Source organism: Hyla sarda, chromosome 8 (genome assembly GCF_029499605.1).
Source record: "Hyla sarda isolate aHylSar1 chromosome 8, aHylSar1.hap1, whole genome shotgun sequence".
Classification (NCBI taxonomy): domain Eukaryota; kingdom Metazoa; phylum Chordata; class Amphibia; order Anura; family Hylidae; genus Hyla; species Hyla sarda.
This window is the reverse complement of record NC_079196.1, coordinates 127,191,018-127,206,032: the sequence shown is the minus strand read 5'-3', so window position 1 is coordinate 127,206,032 and position 15,015 is coordinate 127,191,018. Positions and strand designations below refer to the sequence as shown.

The 15,015-nt window shown below is 39.5% G+C and overlaps 1 protein-coding gene across 6 annotated transcripts in view; it reads left to right on the top strand.

Moving 5' to 3' along the window:
* The window catches only part of MFSD6 (major facilitator superfamily domain containing 6), a 108,891-nt gene that overhangs the window by 74,733 nt on the left and 19,143 nt on the right, over positions 1 to 15,015 (top strand). For all 6 annotated transcript variants that reach the window (XM_056536375.1, XM_056536377.1, XM_056536373.1 and 3 more), the window contains 3 exons: positions 3,592 to 3,753; positions 4,015 to 4,113; positions 7,714 to 7,994. In XM_056536375.1, the coding sequence (XP_056392350.1) occupies positions 3,592 to 3,753; positions 4,015 to 4,113; positions 7,714 to 7,994 (542 nt within the window). The remainder of the gene's footprint in view (positions 1 to 3,591; positions 3,754 to 4,014; positions 4,114 to 7,713; positions 7,995 to 15,015) is intronic.

The window sequence follows — 15,015 nt, the reverse complement described above, 5'->3', positions numbered from 1 at the left end:
TCCCTTTGAGAGGAATTCAGACTAGTGAGCTAAATTTAAAAGTGTAATAAAAAAAATAAAGGTGCTAGACACACAAAAATTAGATGGATCTGACGGGTACGCTTTAACCCCTTGGGGACCGAGCCCATTTTGACCCTAAGGGCCAGAGCATTTTTTGCAATTCTGACCACTGTCACTTTAAGAATTAATAACTCTGGGATGCTTGTACTTATGAATTTGATTCAGAGAATGTTTTTTCATGACATATTCTACTTTATGTAAGTGATAAATTTTCGTCGATTTCTTGGTGAAAAATTTAAAAATTTCATGAAAAATAAGAAAATGTAGCATTTTTCTAACTTTGAAGCTCTCTGCTTGTAAGGAAAAAAGACATTCCAAATAAATTATGTATTGATTCACATATACAATATGTCTACTTCATGTTTGCATCATAAAGTTGTCATGTGTTTACTTTTTGAAGACACCAGGGGGCTTCAAAGCTCAGCAGCAATTTTCCAATTTTTCAAGTAAATTTCTAAATCTGAGTTTTTCAGGGACCAGTTCAGTTTTGAAGTGAATTTGAGGGTCTTTATGTTAGAAATACAGCATTATGAATACTGCACCCCTCAACGTATCCAAAATGACATTCAGAAAGATTGTCAACCCTTAAGGTGTTTCACAGGAATAGCAGCAAAGGGGAGGTAAAAGTGTAAAAAATAGAGATTTTGAATTAACATGTTATTGTAGACCCATATTTTTTTATTTTTACAAAGGGTAAAAGGAGAGAAAGCCCCCAAAATATTTAACCCAAGAAAATACCTCATATGTGGATGTTAAGTGCTTTGTGGGTACACTAGAGGGCTCAGAAGGGAAGGAGCGACAATGGGATTTTGGAGAACAAATTTTGCTGAAATGGTATTTGGGTTGGCATGTCGCATTTAGAAAGCCCCTACGGTGCCAGAACAGCGAAAAACACCCCACATGGCATACTATTTGGGAAACTACACCCTTTAAGAAAAGTAAAAGTGGTACAGTGAGCCTTAACACCCCACAGATATTGGACGAATTTTCAATAAAGTTGGACATGAAAATGAAATTGTTTCACCAAATTGCTGATGTTACCGCAAATTTTTCACTTCCACAAGGAGTAAAAGGAGAAAGCCCCCAAAATATGTAACCCAATTTCTCTCGAGCAAGGAAATACCTCATATGTGGATGTAAAGTACTTTGTGGGTGCACTGGAGGGCTCAGAAGAGAAGAAGCAACATTGGGCTTTAGGAAAGCAAATTTTGGTGAAATGGTTTTTGGGGGCATGTCCCATTTAGGAAGCCCCCATGGTGCAAGAACAGCAAAAAACACCCCACATGGCACACTATTTGGGAAACTACACCCCTCAAGGAACGTAACAAGGGGTGCAGTGAGCATTTAAACCCCATTGGCAATTGACAGATCTTTTGTAACAGGGGCCTGTGCAAATAAAAAATTACATTCTTCTTTTTCACGGACCACTGTTTCAAAAATCTGTCAGACACCTGTGGGGTGTTTAAGGCTTACTATACCCCTTGTTACTTTTTGTGAGGCGTGTAGTTTCCAAAATGGGGTCACATGTGGGTATTTATTTTACGTTTATGTCAGAACCGCTGTAACCAGCAGCCACCCAGGGGCAGTTTAGGCCTCAAATGTACATGACGCTCTCTCACTCCTGAGCCCTGTTGTGCGCCCGCAGAGCATTTTACTCCAGATATGGGGTATTTCTGTACTTGGGGAGACATTTTTCTCCTTTAGGAAAATGAAAAGAATGCGGCAACACCAGCATGTTAGAGTAAAAAAATTTTTTTTTTTACTCTAACATGCCGGTGTAGACCCCAACTTTACATTTTCATAAGAGGTAAAAGGAGAATAAGCCACCCAAAATTTGTAGCGCAATTTCTCCCGAGTACGGAGATACCCCATGTGTGGCCCTAAACTGTTGCCTTGAAATACGACAGGGCTGTGAAGTGAGAGCGCCATGCGCATTTTAGGCCTAAATTAGGGATTTTCATAGGGGTGTACCCGGATGCAAGCGTTACACTTGCCTCTTCCACCAAAAATACTGTACGTCAGTTTTCCCCAAACAGGGTGCCTCCAGCTGTTGGCAAACTCCCTACACAGTGTAAGGGTGTAGTGTATATGTAGTGTTTTTACTCTTTATTTAGGGTTAGTGTTTTACTCTTTATTTAAAGTTAGTGTAGTGTAGTATTTTTAGGTTACATTCAAACGGGCGGAGATTTACAGTGAGTTTCCCACTGCAGCGAAAAATTTGTTGCATCCCAAACTTGAAGCAGGAAAGTTGCTTTAAACCCCCACCCGTGTGAATGTACCCTGTACATTAACGTGGAGGAGGGGGTGGGGGGAAAAACTAAAACTAGCAGCATGCACTGACCAATGCATGCTGGGAGTTGTAGTTATGCAACAGCTGGAGGCATACTGGTTGGGATTGGGAAACACTGAGTTAGGTAACAGACTACCGCAGTGTTTCCGCACTGTCGGTTTCCTAACTCAGTGTTTCCCAACCGTTGTGCCTCCAGCAGTTGCAAAACTACAACTCCCAGCATGCATGGTCTGTCAGTGAATGCTGGGAGTTAGTTTTGCAACAGCAGGAGGCACACAGGTTGGAAAAAACATGTTGGGAGTTGTACTTATGCAACAGCTGGAGGGGGACAGTTTGAAGAACACTGTGTAGTGGTCTCCAAACTGTAGCCCTCTAGATGTTGCAAGACTTCAACTCCCAGCATGCCTGGACAGTCTCTGCATGCTTTGAATTGAAATCTGGAGCGCTACAGTTTGGACACCACTGTATAGTGGTCTCCAAACTGTGCCCATTCAGATGTTGCAAAACTCCAACTCCAGCATGCTGAGACTGTCCAAGCATGCTGGGAGTTGTAGTGGCCAGATGTTACAGAACTACAACTCCCAGCATGTCTGGGCATGCTGAGAGTTGTAGTTGTGCAACATCTGAAGGACAGTGGTCTCCAAACTGTGAAGTGAAGTTTTGAAATGGAAATAAAAATAAGACTTTAATGAGAAAACTACTGATTGTGCTACTGATGTCAGCAAACACCTAGCCGAAGCCCGCTGTCCATTTACGCTTGTAGAAATAGCTCAACAGTTTTTTTACTGTTTATTTTACAGTTTTTTCTCTTTTCATGAATAATTTGCACAGGGAAATGGGATGTTGTAGGGAGAAAACAAAAAGAAAAATCTTACTCTCTTACCCGCTCGTGGCCCAGCACTACTGCAGCCAGTATTGGCCTTATTGGTTTTCCTCTCGCATGTGACCACTGTCCAGTGGCTGCAGTGTCCTGTTTAGGGTGATGTCACTGGGTCACTTTTGCTGAGGCCTCTGGGGGCAGTGAGCAGTGGGGAATGGGGCAAATATTTTGTTTTTTACATTTCCCTCCTATTCCCTGCTCTAGGATATTTTTTCCAAAGTCGGTAAACTCCTTTTAAATCTTTTATAATATGTAATGTCATGCTGTGCGATGTTCTTTTAATTGGCACCCATAAATGAACTCCTATTACTTAAATAAATAAATTCTCACTGGATGGTTACAATTTTGTTGTTCTTTACAGGAGTGACTCACGCAGCCATATGGGCAGCATGCATTTCATATCTGAGTGCTGCAGTTCCACCATCATTACGGACCTCTGCTCAGGGCATCCTTCAGGGCCTTCATCTTGGACTTGGTAGAGGATGTGGTGCCATGATTGGAGGTGTATTAGTCAATTTCTTTGGTAAGATGTTTGTTTTATTTAAAATGACCCTTACACAATAGTTTCAGCAATGCCCCAAATTCTGCCAAAACTAAGTCCCGGTCAGACAATGCGCAATTAATATATTTGGCTGTTATATTGTCTGTGTTTCTTGAATTAATGGAAGTTTCAACCTCCTTAATTGACCATATGAAAACTTCTGCACATACATTTCTTTAGTGTATATAGCTCTATTTGTAATATGTAGTGTGTGTTTTTTTTTTTTTTTCTTTCCTGTTCCAGGTGCTGCAGAAACATTCAGGGGGATTGGCATGGCTTCTTTGGTCATTCTTCTTCTCTTTGCTCTGATCCAGTGGGTAGCTGTTCCCCAGAAGGAAGAAGGTAGGCTATAAACTGTACCTATCTTGTCTATATTTTTTATCATACAAGGAAATTGTAGATTAAGTTAGCAAACATTTTATTTTTTTGTCACTTTTTATCTATAAAGTACCAATGTATTTAGAGCAATCTGTGCAATATTTAGCAGCTGTGCAAATATGCAAAGTTGCTTTTTATTCTAACATAGCAAATGAGCATAATTCTAGCTTTGCAAGTGCAGTGCAGGAACTTGATTAGCTCTATGCTGCAGGGAAAATGCATTGTGTGACCAGTGCAACAATTCTGACTGTAGAGCTCTCACATTGATCTATTAGAGATGACACATACTGCACAAAAGCTTTCAGCTTGCTTTCAGCTTAAGTGTGTATTTGACCTTTTCATTGTGTTTGCCCTGCTGCAATTTAATATCCTTTTCAAGAATCAAAGCTTTTATATTCGGTCTTATAAATCTCAGAGCTAAGCACGACCTCTAAAAGTCTTGAGCGTATAAGTATACTATACCATATTGACCTAGAGCTAACCCTTCCTAAAGGGTGCATTTACATGTAGAAAATCCACTGTGGGTTTCCCACAGCTGAAATTTTGCAAGCAGAATTTCAGCTGAGAAAAATATACAAGTGGATTATGTTGCTACCCATTGAAATCAATGGGCAACGGGCAGCAACATAAACCACTTGCGGATTTTCCTTCGGAATTTACGTGTAAATAGAACATAGAAACATAGAATGTGTTTGCAGATAAGAACCATTTGGCCCATTTATTCTGCCCAATATTCTGAATAGTCCTTGTCCCTATGTTATATGAAGGATAGCCTTATGCCTAGCTCTCTTATATGAAAGATAGCCTTATGCATCTCCCATGCAGGCTTAAACTCCTTCATTGTATTTGCATTGACCACTTATGCAGGAAGGCTATTCCATGCATCCACTACTTTCTCAGTAAAGTAATACTTCCTGATATTACTTTAACCCCTTAACGACGCAGGACGTATATTTACGTCCTGCGCCGGCTCCCGCGATATGAAGCGGGATCGCGCCGTGATCCTGCATCATATCGCGTCGGTCCCGTCGCTAATCAATGGCTGGGACCCGCGACTAATACCACACATCGCCGATAGCGGCGATGTGCAGTATTAACCCTTTAGAAGCGGCGGTCAAAGCTGACCGCCGCTTCTAAAGTGAAACTGAAAGTGACCCGGCTGCTCAGTCGGGCTGTTCGGGACCGCCACGGTGAAATCGCGGCGTCCGGAACAGCTGACCGGACACCGGGAGGGCCCTTACCTGCCTCCCCGGTGTCCGATCGACGAATGACTGCTCCGTGCCTGAGATCCAGGCAGGAGCAGTCAAGCGCCGATAATGCTGATCACAGGCGTGTTAATACACGCCAGTGATCAGCATAGGAGATCAGTGTGTGCAGTGTTATAAGTCCCTATGGGACCTATAACACTGCAAAAAAAATGTAAAAAAAAAAGTGTTAATAAAGGTCATTTAACCCCTTCCCTAATAAAAGTTTGAATCACCCCCCTTTTCCCATAAAAAAAATAAAACCGTGTAAAAATAAATAAATAAATAAACGTGGTATCGCCGCGTGCGTAAATGTCCAAACTATAAAAATATATCATTAATTAAACCGCACGGTCAATGGCGTACGCGCAAAAAAATTCCAAAGTCCAAAAAAGCGTATTTTGGTCACTTTTTATACCATGAAAAAAATGAATAAAAAGTGATCAAAAAGTCCGATCAAAACAAAAATCATACCGATAAAAACTTCAGATCACGGCGCAAAAAATGAGTCCTCATACCGCCCTGTATGTGGAAAAATAATTTCCAGAAGTGCGACAAAATCAAACCTATATAAGTAGGGTATCATTTTAACCGTATGGACCTACAGAATAATAAGGTGTAATTTTTACCGAAATATGCACTGCGTAGAAACGGAAGCCCCCAAAAGTTACAAAATGGCAGGTTTTTTTTTCGATTTTGTCGCACAATTATTTTTTTTTCCGTTTCGCCGTGCATTTTTGGGTAAAATGACTAATGTCACTGCAAAGTAGAATTGGCGACGCAAAAAATAAGCCATAATATGGATTTTTAGGTGGAAAATTGAAAGGGTTATGATTTTTAAAAGGTAAGGAGGAAAAAACAAAAGTGCAAAAACGGAAAAACCCTGAGTCCTTAAGGGGTTAAACCTTTGACCCTCTGATTTTAAACACTGTTCTGTGGTAGTTTTTCTTCTTTCTGCTCTACATTTGTTTGTAGGATGGGTGTAATTCTGCAGCTTAGTTCCAGTGATGTGACTAGAGTTAAGTTGTAATTCCACACAAAACCTGCGGACAGGTGCTGTTTTTGGAAGAAATGGACTCTGTTTTTATATTGCTGCATAACCCCTTAACGACCATGGACGTCTATGCTCGTCCATGTGCCATTAACTGGGTATGACGCTGCCTTTATCCCATCCCTGGTGGTCCAGTGGGGTGGATCACCCCCCCCCCCCGCAGGGTGATCCACTTTGGAGGTAGCCTGAGAGCTCCGACACTCAGAATGATAAAGCCTGGCAGGCATATGATTCCTCCTAAAAGTCCCCTAAGGGGACTAAAAGTGTGAAAAAAAAAAAAAAGTTTAAATCACCCCCCTTTTTCCAAATTCTATATGAGAATATATAAACATAATAAAAATAAACATGTGATATCGCTGCATGCGTAAATGTCCGAACTATAAAAATATATTGTTAATTAAACCGCACGGTCAATGGCGTACGCGCAAAAAAAATTCCAGAGTCCAAAATAATTGGACACTTTTTATAACATTAAAAAAGGAATAAAAGCGTTCAAAAAGTCCGATCAAAACAAATATGGTACCAATTAAAACTTCAGATCACAGCGCAAAAAATGAGCCCTCATACCACCCTGTACGTGGAAAAATAAAAAAGTTTTTATAGGGGTCAGAAGAGGACAATTTTAAATGTATTCATTTTCGTGCATGTAGTTATGATTTTTTCGAAAAGTATGACAAAATCAAACCTATATAAGTAGGGTATCATTTTAATCGTATGGATCTACAGAATAAAGATAAAGTGTCATTTTTACCAAACAATGTACTGTGTAGAAACAGAAGCCCCCAAAATTTACAAAATGGTGTTTTTTCTTCAATTTTGTCGCACAATGATTTTTTTTCCCGTTTCGGCGTCGATTTTTGGGTAAAATGACTGATGTCATTACAAAGTAGAATTGTTGGTGCAAAAAATAAGTCCTCATATGGATTTTTAGGTGCAAAATTAAAAAGGTTATTATTTTTAAAAGGTAAGGAGAAAAAAACGAAAGTGCAAAAAAAGAAAAACGCTTGGTCCTTAAGGGGTTAAATAATACTATGTTACCAAAACAGTGGTCTAGCTCATACTGTGATTTTTCCTTTCACTGTCACAGCCTAGTTCACATTGACAGCACTGATTCTCTCTACAGCAGTAGCCTTTATGGATGACATTTTGTTGCCAGCCGACACCTGTATGCTGCAAACTAAAATAAGTGTGATCCTTTACTGTGATTTTGTATATTACTGATATTCCAGAAGTGTTTTGTAATGTTACTAACACAATGTTTTACTGCAGATGCAACTATGCTAGCAGAAAGAATTCCTGTTCCCTCCAGCCCAGTTCCTATAGCAACTATTGATCTTGTACCTCAGCACTCAGAAAACATCATGCCTACTATTCAAGTCAAACTTCCACCTAAAAAGACAAGGCACCAGGAAGAACAAGAGGATGTCAACAGACCAGCCTGGGGGATTGGCTCATCGCCTTGGGTTACTCTTGCTTATGCCTTTTATCAAATAAAAGAAATGTTGGCACTTTCCAAAACTAGCCCTATCTCAGAAACTCAGCCACTGCAGGTACTGTCTATACGTTAACTGAAGGAATGTGTTATGTCATTTGTTTAGTGGGGTGGCATGGGCATTATTTATGTGACTAGTGTCAAAAAAAAAAAAAAAAAAAACATTAATAATAATATACATATATATATATATATATATATAATATATATATAATATATATATAATATATATATATATATATATATATATATATATATTATAATAAATATATATATATATATATTTTTTTTTTTAACAGGGTAACTTGGGGAAAGATTGAAATTGCATACTGGCCAAACTTTCACCAAATGGTTTACGCTGGTTAGCCATAACATTAAACAGTACCTGTCACCAAATAAACTTTTCTAAACTAACTCAGGCTATGTTCCCTAACTACTCCTAACAACTCTCCCACCCCTAAAAAAAAAAAAAAAATTCAGAGCTTTAAAAAGCTGTGTATCTTACGTTTCTTCTTGCTCACTGCAATCTCCCAGCAGGAGAAAGTGGGTGTTTTCCAGCAGGCATGACATCACTGTAGCCTGCTGGGGGACCACTCCCGCCCTCACATCATTGCAAAGCTCTGTGCAGCAGCTTACAGTCTGTGTAGCTTACAGTCTGTGTAGCTTACAGTCTGTGTAGCTTACAGTCTGTGTAGCTTTCAGTCTGTGTAGCTGTCAGTCTGTGTAGCTGTCAGTCTGTGTAGCTGTCAGTCTGTGTAGCTGTCAGTCTGTGTAGCTGTCAGTCTGTGTAGCTGTCAGTCTGTGTAGCTGTCAGTCTGTGTAGCTGTCAATCAAGCTCAGTGCAGGGAAACACTTCCTGAGTTTGGTCTCCTGCCATTATAAGCAGGAGACCAAAATCCGAGATTTTTACCAGACTGAATGTGTTCTGGCCAAGGAGTGAGACCCCTGGTGCCCAGAAGTATACAGCAGAAAAACTAAGATAAAACAATACAAAAGTTATTTATTTGGGAATCAAAAATATAAAAAATCATGTTTAATGACAGTGCCCATTAACTGTGTAGTTTCCCCTAACACTAATATATTATAGGGCTCATCAAGACATGGTCTTCACAAGATATCTAAAGGTTAGCAATTTTTTTCATGGATCAGACTTGTTTTACTGCCCATCACACAGATGTTCAATTGGTTTGAGATCTTTGGAATTTTGAGGCTAAGTCAACACCTAGACGGTCATATTCCTCAGACTATTTATGAGCAATCTTTAGAGTATGGATTAGCACACTTTCCTGCTAAAAGAAGCCACTCTCACTAGAGAATAATTGCTATGTGGGGTGAGCATGGCTAGCAAGAGAGTTTATGTAGATAGTATATCTCAAAGTAACATAGACTTAAATGCCAGGTTTTCTAAGCAGAACATTGCCCAGAGCATAACACTAAATCTATGGGCTTACTTTTTTCCCTACATTGTATCAGGATACAATATGCCTACCCCAGGTTAGTGAGGAACATGCACCTGATGGGAACTTTAAGAACCGACTGTTCATTTGCGGCATCATTTATACCAGCCACTGACAGGAGCTTTCATAACAAGATAATTAATGTTATTGACTTCACTTGTCAGATTCTCTTTAAAACCATGGTCACCTAAAAAATGCATATGAATCCAATGGCACTGTAACCTACTTTCTTTAATGTAAGGACACAGATGATACCTGTGAACTGCGTGCAAGTGTTTATTCTGCAGAAAAATTTGTTTTTATGGCCAGTTGAAGTGTCAGTCTAGGTTTAGGATCTTCTGTGCTCTCTGGGCAGCAGCACCTCTGTAAATCATTGCCCTCCGACTTATTGTCACAGGTCACACTCTGCTAACACTGCTAAGCCTTGAATTTCTGTCCTTGCACAGTAGTTTTGCATGGTGGAGGTGGCACAGGGGCAGTGAGAGCTATTGAAGCCAATCCCTCATCTGTCACATTTCCTGCCTCACCAGAGATGCAACCAAATTCCGGAGGATTGCAGGGCGCTGCCAATGAAGTGATCCATTAAGCGAACATTAAAAACTATTACAAAAACATACTACTCGTTTCAAAACCGTTCCGGTTTCTTCCTCTGGTTCGATACAAATATGGCATTTGGCACATATGGCAAAAACAGTACGTAATATTTCAGTAGCAGCCATTGTACATATAACCGCAATAGCAATATTAGTCACAATATCGCCTCAAATATAGATACCCTAGCTGAGTACCTGGGGTTGTCTGTTGATTTTCCTCCCCAATAAGGATTAGGAAGGAAAAGATGAAGGAGGAAGCTTATGACTTCAAATCCCATCCTCATATATTGTTGTCATGTCCTGTCCCCCGTACTCATGTGGGACTGATATTTGATGAAGATATTGTAAGCTGAAAATAGAAGGGGACTTGGCTTTGTGGGACTGGGCGTGACTTGCAAGCCACACTGATGCACAAAAAGGGTAGATAATAAAACGGGTGGGGCTTAAACAGTGGACGTGTCTTTGTGAGATGGGGTGTGGCTTGTAAGCCAGACTTACAAATTCACCTGGAGATGCGGAGCTTGTGTCGTAAGCTACTGGAAGTACCATATACTTGCATGGGACTTGAAAAAAAAAACTATCTTTTATACAGTCATGGCTGTAAAGGTTGGCACCCATGAAATTTTTTAAGAAAATGCAGTATTTCTCACAGAAAAGGATTGCAGTAACACATGTTTTGCTATACACATGTTTATTCCCTTTGTGTGTATTGGAACTAAACCAAAAAGGGAGGAAAAAAGTAAATTGGACATAACATCCCACCAAACTCTTAAAATGGGCTGGACAAAATTATTGGCACTCTTTCAAAATTGTAGATAAATAAGATTGTTTCAAGCATGTGGTGCTCCTTTAAACTCGGGGCAATGTAACAGGTGTGGGCAATATAAAAATCACTTCTGAAAGCAGATAAAAAGGAGAGAAGTTATCTTAGTCTTTGCATTGTGTGTCTGTGTGTGCCACACTAAGCATGGTTAACAGAAGCATGGTTAACAGAAAGAGGAGAAGAGAACCAAAGAGGACTTGAGAACCAATATTGTGGAAAAAAAAAAAATTTCAACAATTTCAAGGTTCTCAAAGTCCATCTCCAGAGATCTAGATTTGCCTTTGCCTTTGTCCTTTGTCAAGAAGTTTGCAACCCATGGCACTGTAGCGTGGACAGAAGAGAAAAATTTATGAAAGGTGTCAATGCAGGATAGAACAGATGGTGGATAAGCAGCCCCAAACAAGTTCCAAAGATATTCAAGCTGTCCTGTAGGTTTAGGGAGCATCAGTATCAGTGCGAACTATCCGTCAATATTTAAATGAAATTAAATGCTATGGCAGGAGACCCAGGAGGACCCCACTGCTGACACAGAGACATAAAAAGCAAGACATTTTGCCAAAATGAACTTGAGTAAGCCAAAATCCTTCTGGGAAAACTTCTTGTGGACAGATGAGACCACGATAGAGCTTTTTGGTAAAGCACATCATTCTATGGTTTCCTGAAAACGGAACGAGGCCTACAAAGAAGAGAACACAGTACCTACAGTGAAATATATGGTGGAGGTTCAATGAGGTTTTGGGGTTGTTTTGCTGCCTCTGGCACTGGGTGCCTTTAATGTATGCAAGGCATCATGAAATCTGAGGATTACCAATGGATTTTGGGTCGCACAATGACCTCAAACATACATCAAAAATCACCCAGAAATGGATGTTAACAAAGCGCTGGAGAGTTCTGAAGTGGCCAGCAATGAGTACAGATCTAAATCCCATTGAACACCTGTGGAGAGTTCTTAAAATTGCTGTTGGGAAAAGGCGCCCTTCCAATAAGAGACCTGGAGCAGTTTACAAAGGAAGAGTGGTCCATCATTCCGGCTGAGAGGTGTAAGAAGCTAATTAATGGTTATAGGAAGCAACTGATTTCAGTAATTTTTTTTCCAAAGGGTGTCCAACCAAATATTAAGTTAAGGGTGCCAATAATTTTTTCCAGCCCATTTTTGGAGTTTGGTGTGACATTATGTCCAATTTGCTTTTTTTTTCCTCTTTTGGTTTAGTTACAATACACACAAAGGAAATAAACGTGTATAGCAAAACATGTGTTACTGCAATCCTTTTCTGTGAGAAATATGTCATTTTCTTGAAAAATTTCAGGGGTGCCAACATTTACGGCCATGCAGCTAAGGGTTAATAACTATAGCTATCACGCCCCCTCCCGTAGGCTTGCATAGAGGGGCGGAGCGTGACGTCACACGGGGGCGGAGGCGTGACGTCACACGCCGCCGACCCTGTAGTCGCCCGTAATCAGACCCAGAGCGAACACGCTTCGGGGACGGATTACAAACTGGGTGCCGCGTGCATGATCACGGGCGTCCCCAGCGGCGGGACTCCCGCAATCAGGCATCTTATCCCCTATCCTTTGGATAGGGGATAAGATATGTAAGCACCGGAGAACCACTTTAAGGATTCTACACAACTTATTGTTGTTAAGTAATATGTTTTTTCCTAGCGAATGTGAGTGCTTTGTACTCAAATATTTGGAAGAGAAAGTGTTATTTGCTGTCACTCATTTTTTGGATGGTGATCCTATACTACCTACCCTTTTTTTTTTTTTTTTTTTTTTAAATTAGATGGTCTTAGGTACATATTAAATCTCAAGGCTTTCACATTTAATGGTTTCTTATATCGCCAGACCCACAGCTGCGTGATGGGGACTCAATTCGTCCATAGTTATGCAAATCTCTATATGGTGCTCTTTTTGTCCCAATACATTGCACAGTCCCATTGGTCTGGCGATATTTCAATTTACTGGAGATTTATTGATGGTTTGTTTTTTATTTGGACAGGCATGAGGGAAGCGGCTTTTGATTTTGTTGAACACCTTAATAATTATTCCAGGTCTTACTTTTACACCTAATATTTCTGATTCTAACATATATATATATATATATATATATATATATATATATAATATATATATATATAATATATATATATATATATATATATATATATATAATATTAAATTTGAGTAGCCGAAATTGGTCCGGTGATGCAAATCAAAAAAAGTTGCAGTATCTTGTAATACATTTTTTATTGGACTAACAGAATTTTGTTAGAGACAAGCTTTCGGGATTCCTCCCTTTGTCAAGACTTTAAAATATATATAATTATTATTATTATTTTTTTTTTGGGGGGGGGGGGGGGGGGGAATTATAGATTTATAGGGGCCCGGGGGGTGGTGTTCAGACATGCACCCATTTCAGAAAAGTGGATTTGAACAGCCTTCTGGATGCTAGAAGTTGTCATTACCATAAGCGGGTATATAATATCCCTTATGGTCAATACCGTAGAGTATGTAAAAATTGCACATTGCGGAAACTTTACAAACATTTTTTTAATTTTTTTTATTTTTTTTAGAAAAGGGCTATTCAGGAATATTTTAAAAACTGCTTTTACAAAAACTTAGCCTTTGAAACAGTGTGATGTAGATGGACCACAAGAACATGATTGTAGAAAAGAGGTCAAAATTAAACCAAAACTTGTGGGTTTAATTATCACTAGTTTTTAATTTCAGCAGTTCTAAAATTAAACCAATTATATGCAGACATTGGGCAGTAGGGACCAGGCCAATTTTCACTGTAGGACCAGAGCATTTTTTGCACATCTGACCACTTTCACTTTAAGCATTAATATCTCTGGGATGCTTTTACCTTTCATTCTGATTCCGAGATTGTTTGTTTTTTCTTGACATATTCTACTTTAAAAGTTCAACAAGAAAAGCAGATTGTCGGCACTGCCGCCTACCAATTGCCGCAGGTGGTGTTTAGAGATGAGCAAACTTACAGTAAATTCGATTCGTCACAAACTTCTCGGCTAGGCAGTTGATGACTTTTCCTGCGTAAATTAGTTCAGCATTCAGGTGCTCCGGTGGGCTGGAAAAGGTGGATACAGTCCTAGGAAAGAGTCTCCTAGGACTGTATCCACCTTTTCCAGCCCACCGGAGCACCGGAAAGCTGAACTAATTTATGCAGGAAAAGTAATCAACTGCCTAGCCGAGAAGTTCGTGACGAATCGAATTTACTGTAAATTCGCTCATCTCTAGTGGTGTTAACTGCAACCAACTTCAGGATCCCAGATGTAGTCTTGTTGTCACGGTGCTCTATTCCAGGGAGAAACAGTAGCCCAAATCACATAGAAGAAGTGTAGCAGGAGGCACTCGTGAATGCAACACACAATTTATTCAGGTACGGTCACAGGATGCAACAAAGTCAACAAGCTGTTTCACGCAACATGTGCTTATTAATGACGTCATATTCATGAATAAGCGCATTTAACATGAAACAGCTTGTTGACTATGTTGCATCCTGTGACCATACCTGAATAAATTGTGTGTTGCATTCACGAGTGCCTCCTGCTACACTTCTTCTATGTGATATTCTACTTTGTTAGTGGTAAATTCTTGCATAATTTCTTGGTGAAAAATTCAAAAATTTGATGAAAAAATTGAAAATTTTGCATTTTTCTAACTTTGAAGCTCTCTGCTTGTAAGGAAAATAGACATTCCAAATAAATTATATATTTATTCGCATATACAATATGTCTACTATGTTTTGCATCATAAAGTTGACATGTTTTTACTTTTGGAAGACATTAGAGGGCTTCAAAGTATAGCAGCAATTTTCCAATTTTTCACAAAGTTTTCAAAAGCGGAATTTTGAAGGGACCAGTTCAGTTTTAAGGTGGATTTGAAGGGCCTTCATATTAGAAATACCCCACAAATTATCCCATTATAAAAATTGCACCCCCCCAAAAGTATTCAAAATGATATTCAGTAAGTGTGTTAACCCTTTAGGTGTTTCACAGGAATAGCAGCAAAGTGAAGGAGAAAATTCAAAATCTTCATTTTTTTTACACTCGCATGTTCTTGTAGACCCAGTTTTTGAATTTTTACAAGGGGTAAAAGGAGAGAAATCTTCCTAAAATTTGTAACCCAATTTCTCTCGAGTAAGGAAATACCTCATATGTGTATGTCAAGTGTTCGGCGGGCGCG